We start from the raw sequence: 18,788 nt of genomic DNA on the forward strand, positions 1-18,788 counted from the left end.
TTCTTTCTAGTACAGTACTAAAGTGGTGGAATTATTTAGTAGACTCTTCTAAAATGTTTGTTTTTCTGCTGGTTTTTGTTTTCAACTCCCAACTTTTGTAGCAGGGAGCGTTTAGAAACTCATCTTTGTGAAGTCTTTAGATGTGATCTAGACTGACTCTGAAACACCAGAGTTTCTGAAGTTCCTCCAGAACCTAGTGGAAGTCATAGTCTTTTACAAATCTGCTAAGAGTATTTTGGAGTTTAGCATCTTGAGAAATTTTTCTAAGAGCATGCAGCTGTTTTGCAAGTGTGACGGTGCTCTGCAGAGTATATGTGTGCACCTAAATGGTAAGGGTGAAACACTGGAGAATGTTAGAGGGTGGCTGAGTTTAAATAGCAAATCTTGAACTATGTCACTTCATTAAGCACCCACAGTTTGCTACAGGCTGAGATCTATGGAGGTGGTGGAAGCCCCATCCCTGGAAACGTTCAAGGCCAGGTTGGATGAGGCTCTGAGCAACCTGATCTGATTGGAGATGACCCTGCTCCTTGCAGGGGGGTTGGACTAGATGACCTTTGAAGGTCCCTTCCAACTCTAACCATTCTATGATTCTATTTTGACAGGCAATTTTTTTTTTTTTGTAAGCAGTTGGCATCTCTAGAGGGCCTCCTGTTTCTTCTACCTCAAAAGTTGTTCTTGCTGTTTCCTTCTTCTGCAGATCTTTCCCTCTGGAGCCCTGTAAATGCGGCTCTGCGCACGCTGCTTTTGCTGGGATGAATAAAAGCTCTTTGGTTTTACTTTCTCTTCGGCTGTGCTTTGGCCCTTGGTAATGTGGGAGGAGGTTTCTGCAATTTAGAGAAAAAAAAACTTTTGTGCACATTATATGAGGCCTCCCAGAGCCTGTTTTTATGCATTTAGTTGTAGCACTTGCAAAGTACATTTGAAAAGTAACCCATGTAACTGGTTTCTTAACTCTCTTGGCCTCAGTTGGTGCTTTCATGCATACTGTTCCCCACAGTCAATGAGAATAAAGTGGTGCCTGCCAGTACCTATTTTCTGTCTAGGTGTTTTATTTTTTTAATTCTTCTGTTGAGACAGCTTCCCCCTGAGAGGCGCTCTCCTACTACAGTGAGATCAAATTTAGCTGACAATGTGACTCTGTAGTGACAAGCAGAATGGGTTAATGGGTAGGGGTTAATTCAGCTCAGGTTAGCTCTCCTGCGGCAGAAGTCTCACCAGAGAGGAGACTGCAAGCTGCATTTGCAGGGCCAGTTTAATTCATTTAGTTATTGTATTTAATGTGCACTGCAGCTGCTAACCCACAGAAGTAAGTATAGCAAAAGAAATATATGGCAATCTTGTACCCGGGCTTACTCTTACCCAAGAAAGGCTCCTGTTGTAAATAAAGTTGATGCTGCCTTGTGGTGCTGCAGTGAGAGGTGAAGCCAAGAATTAAAGAACGCACTTGAAGGGAGCTGCTTTTGCAGAGATGCAGCTGAGTCATAGAGTGTAATAAGGTGATTCTGGTAGAACTTGTTCTTTACAAGGTTAAAGGTGTTCTTGGGAACCAGCTGCTGAAGTCTCTTTCTCAAGCAGAAGGAGAGGGGCTGCACTGAGGTGGCTATTTTCATCCTTGTTGAATAGTGATGATGGGAATAAAAGTGGTTGCATTGCTACCAAATCTCTGACAGCTGACACTGAATCCTGATACTCTGATACAGGCAGAGGTGAGAAAACCACTCTAGTTAAAATTAGAGTTGACCTGAACCTTTAAGCTTCCACTCTGCCTTAGTATATTTAGCTGACAAAAACAGTAACTTTGACCAACAAACTGCCCCTGTGTATGCTTAAAAGCCCCTCCAATAGTTTTTCAATGCAATTGGCAGTGGTAAAGGAGCTGGTAAATCCTCTCTCTGCTAATAGCTGTGCCCTGGATTAATGAAGGCTGTGCTACTTTCACAGCTGTTTAGCATGTTTTCACCGCTGCTGCATTTGAGAGCAGAAAGTAAAAACTCTTTCCTCTTTGGAGACTGCAGTGAAGGCTGCAGGATGTGTGGTTCTGTCACAACCCACTGCTGAGCCCTGGAAAGGATGTACGTGCCCAGCGGCCGGCATTGCAGTTACGCCCAGGCTCTCAGGCACAGCCTGAAATTTAGTGTCCCTTGTGATTCTGCTTGGGCTTCCTTTCCTTGCACACACATCTATGCACACATGTCTCTACACGGAGATGCTTCCTCTACACAATAGTCCTTCTCTGTCTATGCTGTCAGTGTATATAATATATTAGGCTATAAAACTGCTCAGTATTGACACATTTCTGTCAGTGCAAATATTCAAATAGTAGTACATGTTATTTCAAGAAGGAAAATTGGCTATACTAATAAGATTACTTTCATAAGGATATAATTGTGTCAGTACTAGAATCTCTATTGCTTTGACTGCCATATTATTCTGGCAGTTTTTTATTTTTAGTATCACCCAATGCAAAAAAAAGCATGCTGCTGTTTCCCCAGGGAACAGCCGCCCTCCAGCCTACCAGAGTGCAATGGCTCTGCTAGATGCCCTTGCAAGGCTGGACCCCTGCAGTTGTGGGACCTCCCTGCGCAGTCTGGCAGCTGCTGGTACGTACTGCTGTTTAGTTCTCCAGTGGTCCTGCACCTAATCCTCCATTTGAATGTAATGGTAATAGCGTGCCCCTCTTCTGGTCCTGTCCTGCCCAGGGGTGACAGTAAGTAGTTCACATTTCACACCCATAGGAAGGTATTTTTTTTCCAAACTCACAGATTGCTCTTGTCTTGGCCTAAAATCTTCCTTAGTGCAATTCCAGTAAGGAATATTCCTGTTCCACCATATCCTTTCCTTACTGGCCCTCTCCTCCTCTTCCTCTTTTCCCAAGACTTCTTTGAGTCCTCTGCTGCTATTGATTACTCAGCATTACAGTGGTGTCATTTATTTACATGTTTGGGGATCAACATACCAGAGAGGTCTTGTATAAAATAAAGTTTTCTAACAAGATGTATTCTGTGCTCACAATGGCCTGAGCAAAGAAAACTTGGCACAAATCCCAAAGCTTTGCACATTTGCAATCTAAGTAATTCCTGGCTCACAGCGGTCTTCAAACACCATTTTATATGTAAGAACAAACGTATTTCACTGGGAAAAGATGCAATGCTTTTGAAAAGGCATATATGTGTGTATTTACCCAGGACAGCAGTCAAGTAGTGTTGTTTGTAACTTGTTTGCAGAAGGATAAGTTGACCATGAGGCCAACAACAGGTGAGAATGGTTTCTCAAATCTATTTATACTCCAGCCTGGGTGCAGTTCAGCCCAGAGCTATGTGGTAATTTATTGCTGGGGACCACTGCTTGCCAGCAGAATGAATTCCTGTGTAGCTCTATTCGGCTCTGACTCTTAGTGGACTGTGTGATCACTGACACTGCTGCCTTTTAGGAAATCATTTAGCAGTTTCCTGTCATAGTCATTTGGATCTGTTAAACTTACATTTTAATTTGTAGCTGCCATTATTCCTTTGCCTTAGAGAAAAATACTTCACAGCCCAGTACAAACAATAACATTTTGACAGCAAAGTCTGCCTGGTTGCCAGTTTCTGATACTACAGAAGAAAATGCATGTGTGATATGTTAATTACACTTTCTGAAGGAAAAAGAAAAAAAAAACATTTTATGAGGCTGTATGCGTTTTCTTAGCTATGGATCTAATCCTGGCCTCTGAGTAAAGCCCAGGCAGCGTAGCACGTTGGAAGGAAAATCAGAATCTCCACTTCAGTCCATAAGCTCATAAGGTTGCCATTAGCAGCACAGAGAATGTGTCCTTGCAGACAAAAATTAGGGAAATAAACTGTCCATTTATCCCCCTCCCCACCTCTGTATTGTCTCAGATCTTTTTAATACATCCTAGTAAAGACAGTGAAACTTTACACCCACCTGCACACCCACTATTTGAAGGGTGGCATTTTTTTTCTCCTTAAAGTCAGCGCTCTGTCTTAGTCTTCAAACATGATAATAAACAAAGTGTATGATGCATGGTCCTCCCAATCGTGTTTCAAAGTACCAGTAAGTGCTTGCCTTACAAAACTAAATTTACAATAGCTTGGGTCTTGGCTCAGTTTTGTGCAAATTTAGGAGGAAAATGTGAGACAGAAAACAGGAGATAATTGGATATATTGGGCCCTGTGCTAGCTTTCTGCTTACTTTTTTGCAGAACTAGCTTGTCATCCCCAAATGGGTGGATGGGAGATGGTCAGCCCCAGGGTTGTTTCTTTGTACTTCTGGAGCATATCAATCTCTTGGGAAGTATCAAGAATAGAGAAGCTCACACAAGTCCTAGTCTCCATTTAACTGCAAGGAGTCTAAATTAAACCTGTCAAAGGACTCTTAAAGTTATTAGTACAGTGCTTGTTTAAAGAAATACCTTTCTATTTTTGCTGGTTTGTAAACAATCTCTGAAGAGGTTACCAGAAGCTTCACTGTGTGTTGGGAGTAGATAGGCTGCAGAGCCATTGGTCAGCCACGGGAAACTAGGAATCCGCTGAGCATCTAAATGCCTACTGCACTCCTCCTGCTGTGGTGTTTCCAGTGGCTTTTCTGTGGAAAAGCTTAATCTAGCTATCCCTCCCTGTCAAGGGAACGTGGTAGCTCTAGACTTGCCAGGGCTAGCAGAGCTCAGAGATGCAGTACATGCTTTCTCCCTCTTTTGGCTATTGGTAGGATAAACAGTTCTGAAGTACTGAATTATTCAACATGAAAAAATGTATTTTTTTTTAATTGTCCATCATGTTTTCTAGATTATTTCTTTATTTTGCAGCTCAGAGATACCCTGTTACCAGCTGTTGTTAATTTGCTATGTGGATTGATATGAAATTTGTCTAAGACTCAGAATTACCTAACTGCTTACTAAGACTCTTGTGTCTCACCAGCTGCTTAACTGCAGAGCCCTGTGTGACAGCAGGGCTCAACGCTCTCAATTCCTTGGCTTATCCACATGAAAAACTGTGCTATGGAAACCTATTTGTATGCCAGGTCTCTTATGACAATTAATGCATGCATGCGTGTAGGTGTATGCATGTGCTTCCCTGAAATATAAAGATGAAAGGATCTGGCCAGGTTGGATGAGGCTCTGAGCAATCTGATCTAGTCGGGCATGTCTCTGCTCCTTGCAGGGGGGTTGCACTAGATGACCTTTGAAGGTCCCTTCCAACCTAACCATTCTATGATTCTATGATTCTATTCTATGATTCTATATGAAGGAACGAAAGCTGAAGCCTCAGGATGGTAACAAAGACCCGTCCTTCTCCAGAGCAGTAACTGTACAGCTGGGAAGAAAACCTTTCAGGCATTCCAACAGACACACAAAGATATGCAGTAAAGCCGAGATGACTCCCAAAGCCCAAAGACCCAGTATCTCAGTAGTGGTAATAATAAATGAACGGCAGCCTACAAAGTTGAAAGCTTTCCTTTTCTCTTTAATTGCTACAAGATCAACTCATCTATGCCTCAAGGAAAACTTTTTTAAAGCAGGAAGGATCCATATGGAATAAGATAGGCTTATCACCCCTTTCTCCTTTAAAATCACCTTGGTGAAGGGTGTAGTCTATATAGTCAAACTTCAGAAATCCTCACAGGGTTACTTAATGCAGTCACAGAGTCATATACCAGTAAAGAAGGAAAATAATAGGATGAGGAGAGGTAGCAGGCTACGTTTTGAAATTCTGAACATCAGTAAAGTGGAGATGGTGAAGGCTGTAGAAAATTTTGTGCTAGCAATAGTGGAAGGGAATAGGTGCAGGGTGGGCAGGTGTAAGATGAACTGAAATACGAACATGGCCCTGGGTCTTGATCACCTTGCCTTGCCGAGCCGAGTATTTACTGTTTGTATCTGCACATCTGATTTTGACATTAATATTTTCACTATTCGTGCAAAATGGGCAGTAGGTAAGAAATGCAGACTTGGGATTTTTGCCTCCAGTTTTCAGATGATCCAATATACAGTTGTAAGTTTGCATTAACCTTCGTGTTTACCTGAGGACAACATGGAAGCGAGCCCCTAATGCATTATGAAACCTTCAGGATCTTGCCCGGGAAGATCCTGACCTCAGTTTGAAGTTAGTACCTGAAAGATGCATCTATACATGCTGCAGTCATGATGGCACTGAATGTTTCTGATGTGGAAGGATTAATGATTTGCTAATCTAGAAGGATTTATCTTCAGGAGATGGTGGCAGCTCCTTCCTGATTAGAATAGATTGCCTTATCTCTGAGCTGTGATTTCTTTCCTTCCTACCTATAGCAAAAAAAAGGATAACTTCTCAGAATATAATCTCTCTCTTAATGATAAAACTTCAAAAATTGTTATGAAATGCTTTGGATGTTAAGAGGTGTGGCAGTGCAAACACACTAATGTACTGGTTTTATTGGTAACCTGCATAGTATTGTCAGCTGTATTGCTAATATCTGGGGTAGTTCTTGAAGTCAAAAGAAGTAACCAGACTGTGTGTAGTGCTTTCCTGTTCTAGTCATCTTCAGACGCCAAGGGTATGGAATGACAAGTCCCTTAAAGGTTTGAGATTTGAGCAGTGTCACTGGAACAAGGGCAGCTGTCAGCTTGTTAAAGGTCTGCAGATAAAGTGCAGCATGGAGCCATTAGCTGCTGCTTTCGCAGCTACGAAGCCCTGGCTGGAAAACTGATACTGCTTCACTCTGTGCTCAGCCCGTCTGCAATGAGACTCCACTGCAGCGGGTGCACTCTGGTTTTAACCCTTAGGACAAAACCACCAGCCCGTGCTTGAGTTAGCTGTGGCTGTATGAAGCAACTCTACTGAATGGTGTACAAAATTGCCAGGTAGCTCAAGTTTAAGATAGGGCAGGGGAGAAGTAGAAGCACAGTTGACCTCTGCTCTGGTCTGTCAGTGGCCACGCTGGATGTTGTACCCTAAAAAGCCGGTTTTGTTTCATAGAAATGCAATCTAAATTAATTGATGTACCAGTAAAACACAAGACAGGCTTGAGCTGGGGTGGGGAAAAAGGAAGCAAATGGACTTTTTGTAGCACAGAGCATTAGCTAGTGCACTGTGGAAGGAATGAATGGTGTAACAGTGGGCTAAGATTTAAGCTGGTTGCATAAAGAATGTAAGAGAGACCAAACTCATGCTTTGCTTATAAAAACTCTGATTTATTTACATCAGTAAAAAATTAATTTTAAAGTAAAGTATAGTCTTATAAAACAATTGTATTCCATAAACATCATATTCATGAAAAATGGAAGTGTTGTCCAAAAAAAACTGTTTAGATAAAAAAAAGTATTTTTTTTAAAAACTAGCCTGCCAAAATAGGATTTCCTGCATACTATAGTTACTCTCAATCTCGTGCTTGCAATATAAACTGAAGGTTTATATTTGTGAGATTCCTGTACGCTAATTGTGCTGAAGAGAATCTGTTAGCTGTATGTAGTCAAGAGTTCATATTACAGACTTGTAGATGACTCCTGAAGAAGCTCTGTTTCTTGAACACCATGCTCAGAGAATGCTCCGTTTGCTGCAGCATTCTTAGGGCAGCATCAGAGTCCTTCAGCAGCTGCAGTGTTTAGGCGGGGTTGTGTTTGTAGTGAGCATCCTGAAGACCACAGCCTTAGTCAAAGCTGGGAAAGATGCTGTGGTAGGATGCCAGCTCATGTACTACGTCTTCAGGGGAGCCTGGTTTTTGGGAAAGATGCTTTGGCTGACTCTGTGTCCAGCTAGCACACGTGTGTGGAGGTTTCCAGCTTGATTGCTGAAGTGTTGTGTTGCTCCATGGGTTGCTGTAGCTCCTACGCCACACAAGAATTTGGTGCTTGGGGGTATAAATAAATACTTTCTCTTACCACCTACCATGGATGCTGGGAAATTTCAGCACAAAACCATAAAGAGATAAAATGATTGTAGTAGCTGAGCAGAAGCTGTCCTCCCACTCTCTTGTGTTTTAATCTTCAAAGCTACATTTAGGCATGCAAAGTGCTGTCCTCTGCTGTCATGATTCTGGTTTGTTCCTATTCTGTGTGGTTGCTGCCAGCAGAACAGATAAACCCTAAATGCCTGCAAAAATGTATTTGTATGTATTAAAATGTATTAAAATGTGTTATGTAGTTGTGAAAAAACTACACTTCTGATGAGGGGGAAGACTGGCCAGCAGAGTTTGCGCTGCCGATGACCTTTGCAGTACCTCCCTGATGATTTCCTGATTTAACAGGGGATGGTGCATCTGCCTGCATGCTTACAAGCTGGATCTGTTGACACCTCCTAGCTGTACACTATGAGTATGGCTGCTTTGCCACCTCAAGCTCACAAACCCCGGATAATCCAAAGCATCTATTCACTGAGAGTTACTTCTTTCTGTTCAATACCTTACCTTTAATACAACAATTAAGGTCTCCTTGTGTCTGTGACATAAAATGGCACTGAGGTAATTGAAGAAGGATAGTTGTGATTAAGGCACTAGACTAAAACTCAGGAGTTCAGTACCCAAAGGAATCCCTTGTACAGCATAAGACAAGCCTCAGTTCCCCCATCATGAAGATGGGCAGGAAGGGTTAAAAAGCCTCTGTGAAGGTCAAGTGCCCAGATACCACCATCATGAAAACTGTAGGAAAAAATTAAAATTATTCGTATCAAAACAGGACTACAAATGGCTTTTTTTTTTTTCTGGATCTTGTTGGATCTTGTTCTGTACTAAAGTTGCATATGAAAACACATCAAATTAAATTAATTAAAATTATATTAAAGTTGCATCTTAATTGTGATAATAAATTAGTTAGGAAAGCAAGATCCAGTCAATTCTTGTATTCCAGTGGGTGCTGTAAAAGCCTAGGATTAATCGACTATAAATAACTTGTGTTTTTATTAACAAAAATCTGTCTAGACTTCAGTGAAATTACACTAAATCCCCTCAAACTACATAAATCAGAAATAATATAAACCTGTTTCAGAGAGAACAGGATTCTCTATGCTAGCATTCTCTTCTCTTAAAAAAAAAAAAAGCTACATGTCCTTAAGTGCCTCAGGATTTATAATGTTGTTTGATTGGGCTATTACAAAATGACTCTAATCAGGATTAAGGCTTGTATCCTGGAAACTAGAGGTGATGAGATTACGTGATAAGCAAAGGTGCTTTAGAAGATCAAAGCCTTTTTGAGGGAATAAGATCCCTAATTTTATTCCTTTAAAAGAGGTTATTTTGTTTTAACTTGTATTTGACCTTATTTTCTCTCTGCATGTTGATAAATACCTAGTATAAAGATACAGCTTTGCTGAAGCTGTGGATTTTTTTTGCAATAAAACTCAAATGGTTCAGGATTTTACCTCCCCCCTGGAAATGTCACAACAGCCAGTTTTTACATAACTGAAACTGTGGTGCCTCCTGAATAAATAACGTGTTAAATAATGATCATTTTGGAAAGTTTTTTAACTCCTTCAGCTAAACAGTGAAACAAAGGACTTAACTATATGTCCTGTCTTTATCAAATCAATTTGCCTCAGACTTGCCCAATTGCAAAGTATTTCTTTCACTCAGTGTAAATCTTTGAGTTAAACCAATGCAATCCAAAGGCGAAACAGCTGGCTACCACTCTGTTGATATTTCCTGAGGTTGTTTGGGCCAGTTTGGGTTTTTAGATGCAATGCCATCACGTTGTTTCCTAGCAAGGAAAAAATGAAGCCAAGTTTTGGAGGCTTGGGTAGGGCTGCATCCTTCCTCTGAATCCTCGGGCCTTGCTCGTGCCCTTGCCTTTGCGGGTGCCTCTGCTGTCAGTCCCTCTGCAGCCCCTGGCCCACGACGTAGAGCTCGGGGTGGGAAGCGGATCTGTTCGACTCCTTGATTTCAGGAACACAAGGGCTGCTCCAAGAGTCGGCTGCTTTTCTAGGGCTCTCCTCCGAGCTGCAGAAGGAAAGATGCTTAAGTTAAGAGGCTAATGAATTGTGACTTTTTAAACCAGCACTGATTAGAGCACATTAACCCACAAAGCACAAATTCTACATGATACTACGTCACTCCCTGTCTCCTGTATATAAGCTCTTTATATGTACCATCCAGATTTTATTCTTGTGAAGCCAAATGTACCATACTGTACCCTCACAAAACTGTCTTTGGAAGCAAACATTTTGTATGTTTAACAGGGTATCAGTATGAATCTAGGTTCACTTGCGGAGAGAGACAGATTTAAGCAAAAAGTCTTGTTCCAGACTCTGCTGGAGGAAAGGTTTTACCTCTGTTACGCATCTGCTTAGGATGGCATACTCTGTGATTTCTGAGCATGCCAACATGACATGGGATGTGTATTCTGGTGGTATAAATCTGCCACTCTGGAGACAGGAGAACTGAGACACAGAATGTGTAAGTGATGTTCCTGAGGTCACACTGGCAATCTCTAGGGGCACAGGGACTTTGTGAATCAAGCTTGATTATAGCAGTGGAGCTAGTCATAAATACCTCACGCCGTGGGCTTTTGCGCTGAAATGTGCCCTGTGTTGCTGTAACTAATTAAAGTAGTTTAAGCTCAACATGAGAAAATATTCCAGAGTTATCTGGGAATCATTATGGTGTTTTAAGTACACAAACTGCTAAACTGAATTAGCTTTCAACTACAGACAAGGTCTTATGTTCCTATTCTGACTGCTAGGACTTTAATTATTTGAACTGCTGAATGAAGAGATTTATCATACATGACCAGTCATGAAACTAAATTCAGATTCAAATATCCCCCAACTGTGGAAGGTCTCACTTGAGCTACTTGCCTGGGGCCTGATTCAGTCAAGCCAGTCCATTCTCAAGCTGTCTTTGAAAAGTATCTTAAAGGCAATAGCATTTAATCTCCTATCTCTGCTCTACCTCTTGGGAGATTAGCAGTCTCAATGAAATATTATTTCCTTTAACTGCATACACCGAAATCCTATTACAGATTAACAGGATTTCTACGAGCAGAGCAATTGTACATGTTATGCCTTGATAAGATGCCAATAACTGCTGATTGCTGTCAAATGATCAAGCTTAGAAAACAGCAAAGTTAGCTCAGTCTAACCATCCACGGGCTGTCCAAATGGGAACCAGGTGTACTGACTTGAGCACTGAAACTGAAACCCTTGTCCAGGTACCCTAAGACTAAACACAAAAGCTCTAGTTCCAGCTCTAGTTAGGGCTAATGATGTTTTAAGTCCTGATATTCCTTAGAGCATGGGATGGGATGGCAGGAGACATGCCTGGGACATGAGCACTTTTTGCCTTCTAGGAGAGCAGTGAGTGTGCAGGAGACATGCCAATCTGCGCACAGCACGGACATTTGCCTGGAAATGCTGGCTAGCAAAATAGTATGGAAGTTGCCTCTTTTTTTTTTTTTTTTTTTTTTTGTTTCTGCTGAATTGGGGTGGGTGGGAGAGGGCACTCAGCTGCCTGATGTGGAACATATTGCTTGTACAAGCTCCTGTCTTTAGCAATGTGCTTCTCAGCAAATTGATGTTTTAACTGGGCACAGAAAAAGTGAAGGGATGTATCCCAGAGTCTGGGAGCATGGGAGAAACTGGCTAACTCACTGATTTTAAAAACGTTTTACCTAGAAAAGAGTGATGCTGTTGCAGGTTTGCATCTGTCTCCCCTCCCTCCTGTAACTAGCACTTGAAGCTGCTAATGACACACAAAAACCCCACACAGACACACACACAAAAAAAGGCATTGTTATATTTGGAGAGGAGAGGTAGAGCAAGGAAGGAAAGAAGGAGACTGACAGCAGGGAGGTAATAGCCTGTGAATTTGAGAACAGGTGCAAACATGGCCAGAATGATGAGGTTTAGGTATACAACATCTGGTTTGGGGAGACATTTTGAAATTTCCCTCTGCTGAACGAATTGCAAAGCAGAGGAAGCCCTGGATGCTTAATGAATTTGAAGGAGAAAGATGGATCAGAGTGTAATGGTTTGCCTGTTATGGCATCTGCTACAAGAGCAGGGATCAGCATCTGTGCATAGGGATGTGATGCTCACAGCTGTGGCAACCGCTCCGGTCTTCAGCAGGAGACAACCAGCAGTGATGTGAGAGGCTCTCACAGCTTTTGCCACATGCTGATTCCTAAAATGGTCCTTCTCTGCCTCTTGGCACATTTGCTGTGATATTTGTATTAGGCCATTCAACGCAAGGTCTGTAAAAGTTTATTCCAGGCAGCTTATCTTAAGCGTAAGAAAACACATAGTAGTGTATTGCATCTTAAATCACTGCATGTGGTATTTAATGGGCTAGATTTCCCTTTCGTTTGTATTGATAAAAATGTGGACTAACTCAGTAGAACTACTTTTGATGTCCATTTGTATAAATGGTAAGCTGAATTTGGCTCACAATATATTTTGTCCTTCTAAAATGCTGTATATCGTAACAATAAGATATATAACGTTTTCCATGAAAGGGATGATTTTATTTACAGTGGTTTTTTTTTTATATTATTGTCTGTGTTCTGACAGACTACAATGGAAAGATAATACACCTCATTGAAGCATAAATTAGGTAACAATTTATAACAGACTGTTTTTTTTTTAAATTGATCCATAAAACTGCCAGGGCTTTTGTTTTGCAAGGTTTGACTTAAAGCCTCTTTTGAAAACATTTATTTCTGCTAGCAGGCACTGAAATATACAAAGCCGACTTCACACAGTGCATCACAACACCAGAAAACTCAGCAACAACATCCAGGACTTTTAGGAAATCTTCAAATGTCAGAATATAATGCACTATTAGAACTGGGAATGCAAAGTGGTTTGCATTTCCCAGCGGTTTTTTGCATGTTTTGTTCAGCACGTTCCTCTACTGTCAGTGTGGGAAACTTGGTCCTTATTCTGTCTTTGGGGAGGGAATGCCTGGACACCTGACTTCAGGATCCATGACTGTCTCTGTACTCGCAGTGCACTGAGTGCCTGTGCACTTACAAGTGCAATTTTAGCTCCTGTTAGGGTTGGTCTCGCACTCCCTACTCATGGGGATGATTCATGTGATTTCAGCTGCTCTGTGGCAAGAGTAAAAATATTCCTCACATGAGGAAAGGTTACCTCAGAAGGGTCTTAATCCTCTTGCATAGCTTAGAGCTTAATGGATTTAAACATCCTAAGATGCTAAGAAACTAGAATAACATCACTTTGTACTTCCAGGCTGTTAGGCTGATCTTTGAGTATTCCCAAATACCCATTTATGTTTCCTGTCTGGTTTTGTGATTTTTTTTTTAAGTGGTAGAGAAAATTTAAAGCTAAGCCCAATTTTTTTTTTTTTAAATGGCCACCAATGGTTGCATACATGGAATTGACATGTGTTGATGCACCGAATTCTTTAAACTAACTTTTTCAGAGCAATGAACCTCCAACAGCCATGGGAGGTTTTTCCACTTTGAAAACTGGGCTTGGGCTGTGGACCCATCAGACTTTAAATCAACACCTAGATCTGAAAGCCCACATGAGAAGCTCAAAATTTCAAGCTGCAATTACTTCCATACAGATCCTTGCCTAAACATTATCTGTCTGTCATTCTTGCTAGCTGATTTGAAACATTTTCATAAAGATTTCAGCTGAACAGTTTATTGGCCTAGAGAGTGATGTTAGGAACGATACTCTTCCCCTTGGTCCAAGCCTACCTTCTCATGGTTATTTAAAGAGGTTTATAACCTGAGGGCTACTTCAGAGCTTTTAAGAATTAAATGTGGATGTCCTTAGCCTCCATGCAAATAGGGGAGTTCTGTGCTGTGAAACCAACACTGAATTTTCCCTGGGGTGCCTGTCACAGCAGATGTGTAAGTGTAAGACTTGAGCAAGCCATGGAAAGTTAACTCTTCCCTTTATTCAGACTGGTAGTCTATTGAAATACGGGACAAGACAATATTATTATATTATATTATATTATATTATATTATATTATATTATATTATATTATATTATATTATATTATATTATATTGTATTATGTTATATTATATTATATTATATTATATTATATTATATTATATTATATTATATTTATTTATTTATTTTACTTTATTTTATTTTATTTCAGTTGGAAGGGACCTACAAAGGTCATCTAGTCCAACTACAATGTTATGTTTGCCCAGCCATCTGTTCTGCACATGAACAGAGCACTTTTCTGGGAAATCTCTTAACAACATTAAATTCCCATCAGGAGTTCAGAAGTACAACACAGTGCTATACTTCTGCTTCCTTGGCCTAAGGTGGAAAGTTTCTTACCTTGCTTGGTTAAGCGCAGGATCGCTGCTGGCTGTTACAGGAGCTGGAAGACGAAACTGGACTCCTGGTCGGCGGTCAGAGAAACTTCGCCTCACGAACGGCTGAGGATTGGCGGCACTCAGGGACAGCTTTCTGGTTCGGTCTCCAGGCTGCCGGAAAAGCAGACTGCTCTTTTGGGAAAGCGGTGAAGCTTCAGGCTGGCTGGTCACCTCTGCAGTGGGTTTGGTAGGGACCAGTGGAGGTCTGGCTTCAAATAAGGAAGAGGTGGCTGGGCAAAATATTGAGCGAACATTGCTGCCCCTCTTGGAGGAGGAGAGCTGGTGCTCATCCCCAGCATCCAGCCCAGCTCTTGGCCCCCTGTAGGAGCGGGATGGGGAGGCTGGTGGAGAGGGGGCAGTGGGGAATGGAGGGGGGCTTGCATCTCGGCGGTAGGCTGGGGACCCCAGTAGCCGGTGTGGCGTTGGTGAGCTTTGCTTGTGCCCCACAGGAGGGCTGAGCGGTTTTCGCTGGGGTGGTGGAGAGGGCAGCTTCTTCTGCAAGGGTGGGCTAGGCAGCCTGGGGCTAGAGGGGGGACTGGGTTTCCTCTGCATGGTGGGCGAGCTTGGTTGCAGGTTGCTAAAAGCCTGCAGAGAGTGTCTATGGTGTGTTGGGGGGCTGAAAAGCCGTTTCTCCATTGGTGGAGAAGAAGGAGGAGTTCTCGTTGGGGAGACCCTCCTGGCAAACACGGAGCTTTTTTCATTTCTCCTGAGCGAATCTGGAGAACTGTGCTTCTGGTATTGCACTGAAGTCACAGGTGAATTGGGCTCTTTGCTCTCCGAGCTGTTGCTGTGTCGTTTTGAAACCCCACTGGGATTTTGAAGAGGAATAATTTTATGGGTTTGCTTATACAAATCTGCAGCCTCTTTTCTCTGGGTTGCCAGTATCTCCTCCTGGCTAGGGATGTGCACATTGGTAGGGTTCAGCTCCAGAGAGTACCTCTGCAGTTTCTCATCCCCTGCTTCGATATTCCTTAGACCTTTATTAGCGATTGCACTGGGGCTGCTGATATTTTTATTTGGCAGTAAGTCAATGGACTGAAGGGAGGCTTTCATTTTGGGGGAAACTTGTGATCTCTTAGGAGCATGAAATTCTGTTTTGGTGCACTTTTTGGCATCTTCAGAAGAGTTTCCTTCTATTCTTGCAGTTTCTTCAGGCTCAGATGAGTCAAAAGTAGTGTCCATTAACATTTCAGGCGGTGGTGGTGGCAGGTTCTCCATGTCCTCATCAGTCTCTTCCTTTGTGTCCTTCTTGCTTAATTCTGCAGCTGGTGTACGAGGAAAGGCATTTAGAAAGCTAGAAGAAACTTCATTGGTGTTTGAAGGGTTTGTGTCTTCTACTGGTGAAATACGATGCTTAAGATGTAAAGGTGCCAGGCCTCTCTGAAAGGGAATGTTGGGTGGGATGACTGGAAGTCCGAATTTTCTGATGCACTTTATTGGTCCTAAAGATCTTAAAGGTGCAGGTTTTACAAGGTCATCAGTAGGACTGAATGTTTCAATAAGTTTTTTGACAGACTGTCGGGGGGCACAGCTGCTGCCACTGAGCATTTGTGTTCCAGGAGGCTCCTTTTCTCTGCCTCCCGATGTCTCCTGGGTGGGCACAGTAGCTTTTAAAGGCTTCTCACCACTTTTATCATCCAGCTGATTGGCAGGATTTTGATCAACCATGAACAAAGGGACTTTATCCTGGTTAGGCAGGATGCTGAAGTTTTTTGAGAGGCATGCCTTCAGTTTCCTAGAGGACCTAGCTGTTACTTGCTCATCCTGTAAATAAGGTGCTGTTCTTGATTTCCAAGGCTCCGGGTTGTTATCTGTATCCTTCTTCCCATAAAACATTTCCAGCCTTTTGTTGAGCTCTTTTTGAGTTCTCTGAAGCTCTAGGAGGGTCGGGTCCTCTGCCTGGCTTCTGAGGGACTCCTCTGACCGGGACCGCCGTTGTTTCCTGAAGGTTTTCTGGCTACCCGTTGCTGTACTGGGCCTTTTTGTTAAGACTGCTCTTCCACTCTCATCCTCTGTCCATTCTCTACGCCTGGATTTAGCTGGGACAAACTTGATTTTTTCACTGATGGCATCTTTCATCTTCAGAATAATTTCCTCTGTCTCTGCATTCTCGGTCCTTTTGATTGACTGCCTTTGTGTGTTATCGGTGACTGCAGGCGAAGACAGAGGCCTCCTTGGCAAAGCATCTTTCCCCATTTCTGATAAACTTGTGTTGTCATCATCCTCCCCCAGGGTGCTCCCTTCATCATCATCATCATCATCATTTTCAGAAGGAAAATCTGTTGATTCACAGATTTTGATACATTCACCTTCCTGAGTAGAGTCAGACTGGAAGGAGTTATAGGAGCGACTTTTGCTCAAGCTTGCATACTGGGACATGGTCAAAATGCCCTCTGGTACTCCATCCTGACAAGAAGTTGCTTCCCTACTCTGCATGGATGAATAAAATACATCTTTAAAATGCCTTTCAAGCGCACAGTCATGGGATGCAGCTGTGCCCGGTGACATTGTCCCCTCACACACGTGCTCCACTGTTCTGGAGTGCTTTTGGGATAGATGTCTGCGTGCACAGGAATCACAGCTTGCTTGTCCTCCATGTTGGCTGAGAGCACTGAATTCTTTGAGGGATTCATTGTCCACACCAATGCCACTGTCCTCAGAATAGAGAGTCCTGTCGTCACCATGGGACTGAGAGGATCCCACTGTTGAGGCTTCAAGAAGCCTTACTGTCTGTAGCAGGCGCTCATCAAAGCTTTGCTTTGCTTTCAGTTTTCTTTCCAAGTTGCTTGCAGCAGACTGCAGGTAGCTACATGTCTCCTGGAGGGCATCGGAGGTGAGGGAGGCCAGCGTCCCACTCAGTAACTGCATTTTATTGACCGTGTACTGCAGCAGTTGTTGCAGAAGATCAGGGTGCTCCTTCAAATCACCTTTTGCTGCTGGCCATGCCAGATTCCCCCCTACATCTTTGAGAAGATTTTCCCCGTCATTGGCAATTTCTTCCAAGAGCTGGTTGATTTCATCAAAGCGAAGCATGAGGAAGCTTACCATCTGCTGTAGGAAGAGCTGAGTTTGGGTAGCCTGGTTGGCCATGTGAAGTATAGTTTCATACTTGGAGAGGTTGGGATTTAGGTAGGCATATGCACTCTGGTGAGCCTTAACAAGCAGTTCTGGGAAATCTACCTTTTTCTCTGTCTCGCATGGGGGCAAAATGGACTTTTCTTTAATTTTGCTAGGTCGACCTTGCTTTGCCAACTTATGATTTTTTTGCTTCTTTCCTCTCTTTGGGATTTGCTTTGCATTGCTTTCATTCTTGTCATCCCAAATGAAAGCTGACGCTTCTGATTCACAGGAGCTTTGTTTTCTGATCTGTATGGCCTCAGTGATATGTTTTTGAGACTCAATCAGTTTGGACATAACGACTTCAGCATTTGTGGCTGTCCGCTCAATTTTCTTGTCTTCCCTGGAAATCTGGGGATCTGATTGAGCCTTGGAAGATAATGGCAAATTATCATTTTTGTCCTGCTCTGATAGTTTATCCTCCTTTTCTCTCAAGTAGTCTTTCCTCTGAATCTCATATTGGTGGAATTCATCAATACTGTAGCAAGATGAACCTTTAACAAGCAGTGGGATTCCTTTATCTCCTGGATCAATATGCAAAACACTTTTGGGTTTATTCAAAGCCTTAATACCACTTCTTGCAATAGCATTAGCAATTTCACTGTGAGAGGGTGTGCAGCCCATCTTTTCTCTGTCTTTGGCTTTATTTTTGATTAAAAGTCCAGATGAACTAAGGAAAATACAACAAAGAATCAAACTTACTGTTTCATCCCGAACTGCAGACTGGCCTTTTTCTCACGAGTTTTCCATCACGATCCCAGTTTTGTTGTCAGTTTTCATTGTCGTATGCCTCAAAATCTCACGTGCTTACTGCCCACGATCTTCTCTTGAAGTTGCGCACTCTTCCATTGTACATTCCCACTCAGGTTTTCTTCTTCAATTCAAAAAAGGAGTGTGAAAGCTCTGCTGGATTTAGAGCTAATGGATTAAGAGGACTTGTGTGCCTCACTTCTGTCTTGACAGATGTCCACTACAAATAAGATTTTAAGCTCATTAGGGTAAGCAGGCACCAGCCAGTCAGCACTCGTTTTGTATTTATAAAGGTAGATTTTTTTCCTGCGCTATATTGGAAGGCAAAAGGACTTGGTACCTGTCCCTCCTTTTTTTTTTCCGTGTTGCAAATCATAACAAACATTGAATGCAGAGATCCAAAGGAAGAGACTGTATTTTGAAGCTTTTTTTTTACGGTAAACTCTTTGAACAGGTGCATAAATGCCACTAGATACTCCTTAACCAAGAGAGAGGTGACCTTGACCGAGTACGTGTCCACTGAGAGTACAAGACATGAAATCAAATGGATTGGAGATGCCTGTTAGACTTCAGGGTCTTCAAAATTTTCCCCTACTTGCAAGTGACAAGCTGTTTACTTTTTCTGTCTAAGGCTTCCAAATGAGATTTGT

At 42.3% G+C, this 18,788-nt stretch overlaps 1 protein-coding gene across 1 annotated transcript; it reads right to left on the bottom strand.

Annotated features, from left to right (window-relative positions):
* Positions 1-9,776: 9,776 nt before the first annotated feature.
* On the bottom strand, positions 9,777-18,012 carry PCARE (photoreceptor cilium actin regulator). Its single transcript, XM_086745931.1, has 2 exons — positions 14,234-18,012; positions 9,777-9,906 (listed from the first exon to the last, which is right to left on the bottom strand). Exons 1-2 carry the CDS (start codon positions 18,010-18,012, stop codon positions 9,777-9,779), a joined length of 3,909 nt encoding a protein of 1,302 aa, XP_086602057.1.
* Between the last annotated feature and the right edge of the window lie 776 nt (positions 18,013-18,788).

Source organism: Chlamydotis macqueenii, chromosome 3 (genome assembly GCF_036417535.1).
Source record: "Chlamydotis macqueenii isolate bChlMac1 chromosome 3, bChlMac1.mat, whole genome shotgun sequence".
NCBI lineage: Eukaryota > Metazoa > Chordata > Aves > Otidiformes > Otididae > Chlamydotis > Chlamydotis macqueenii.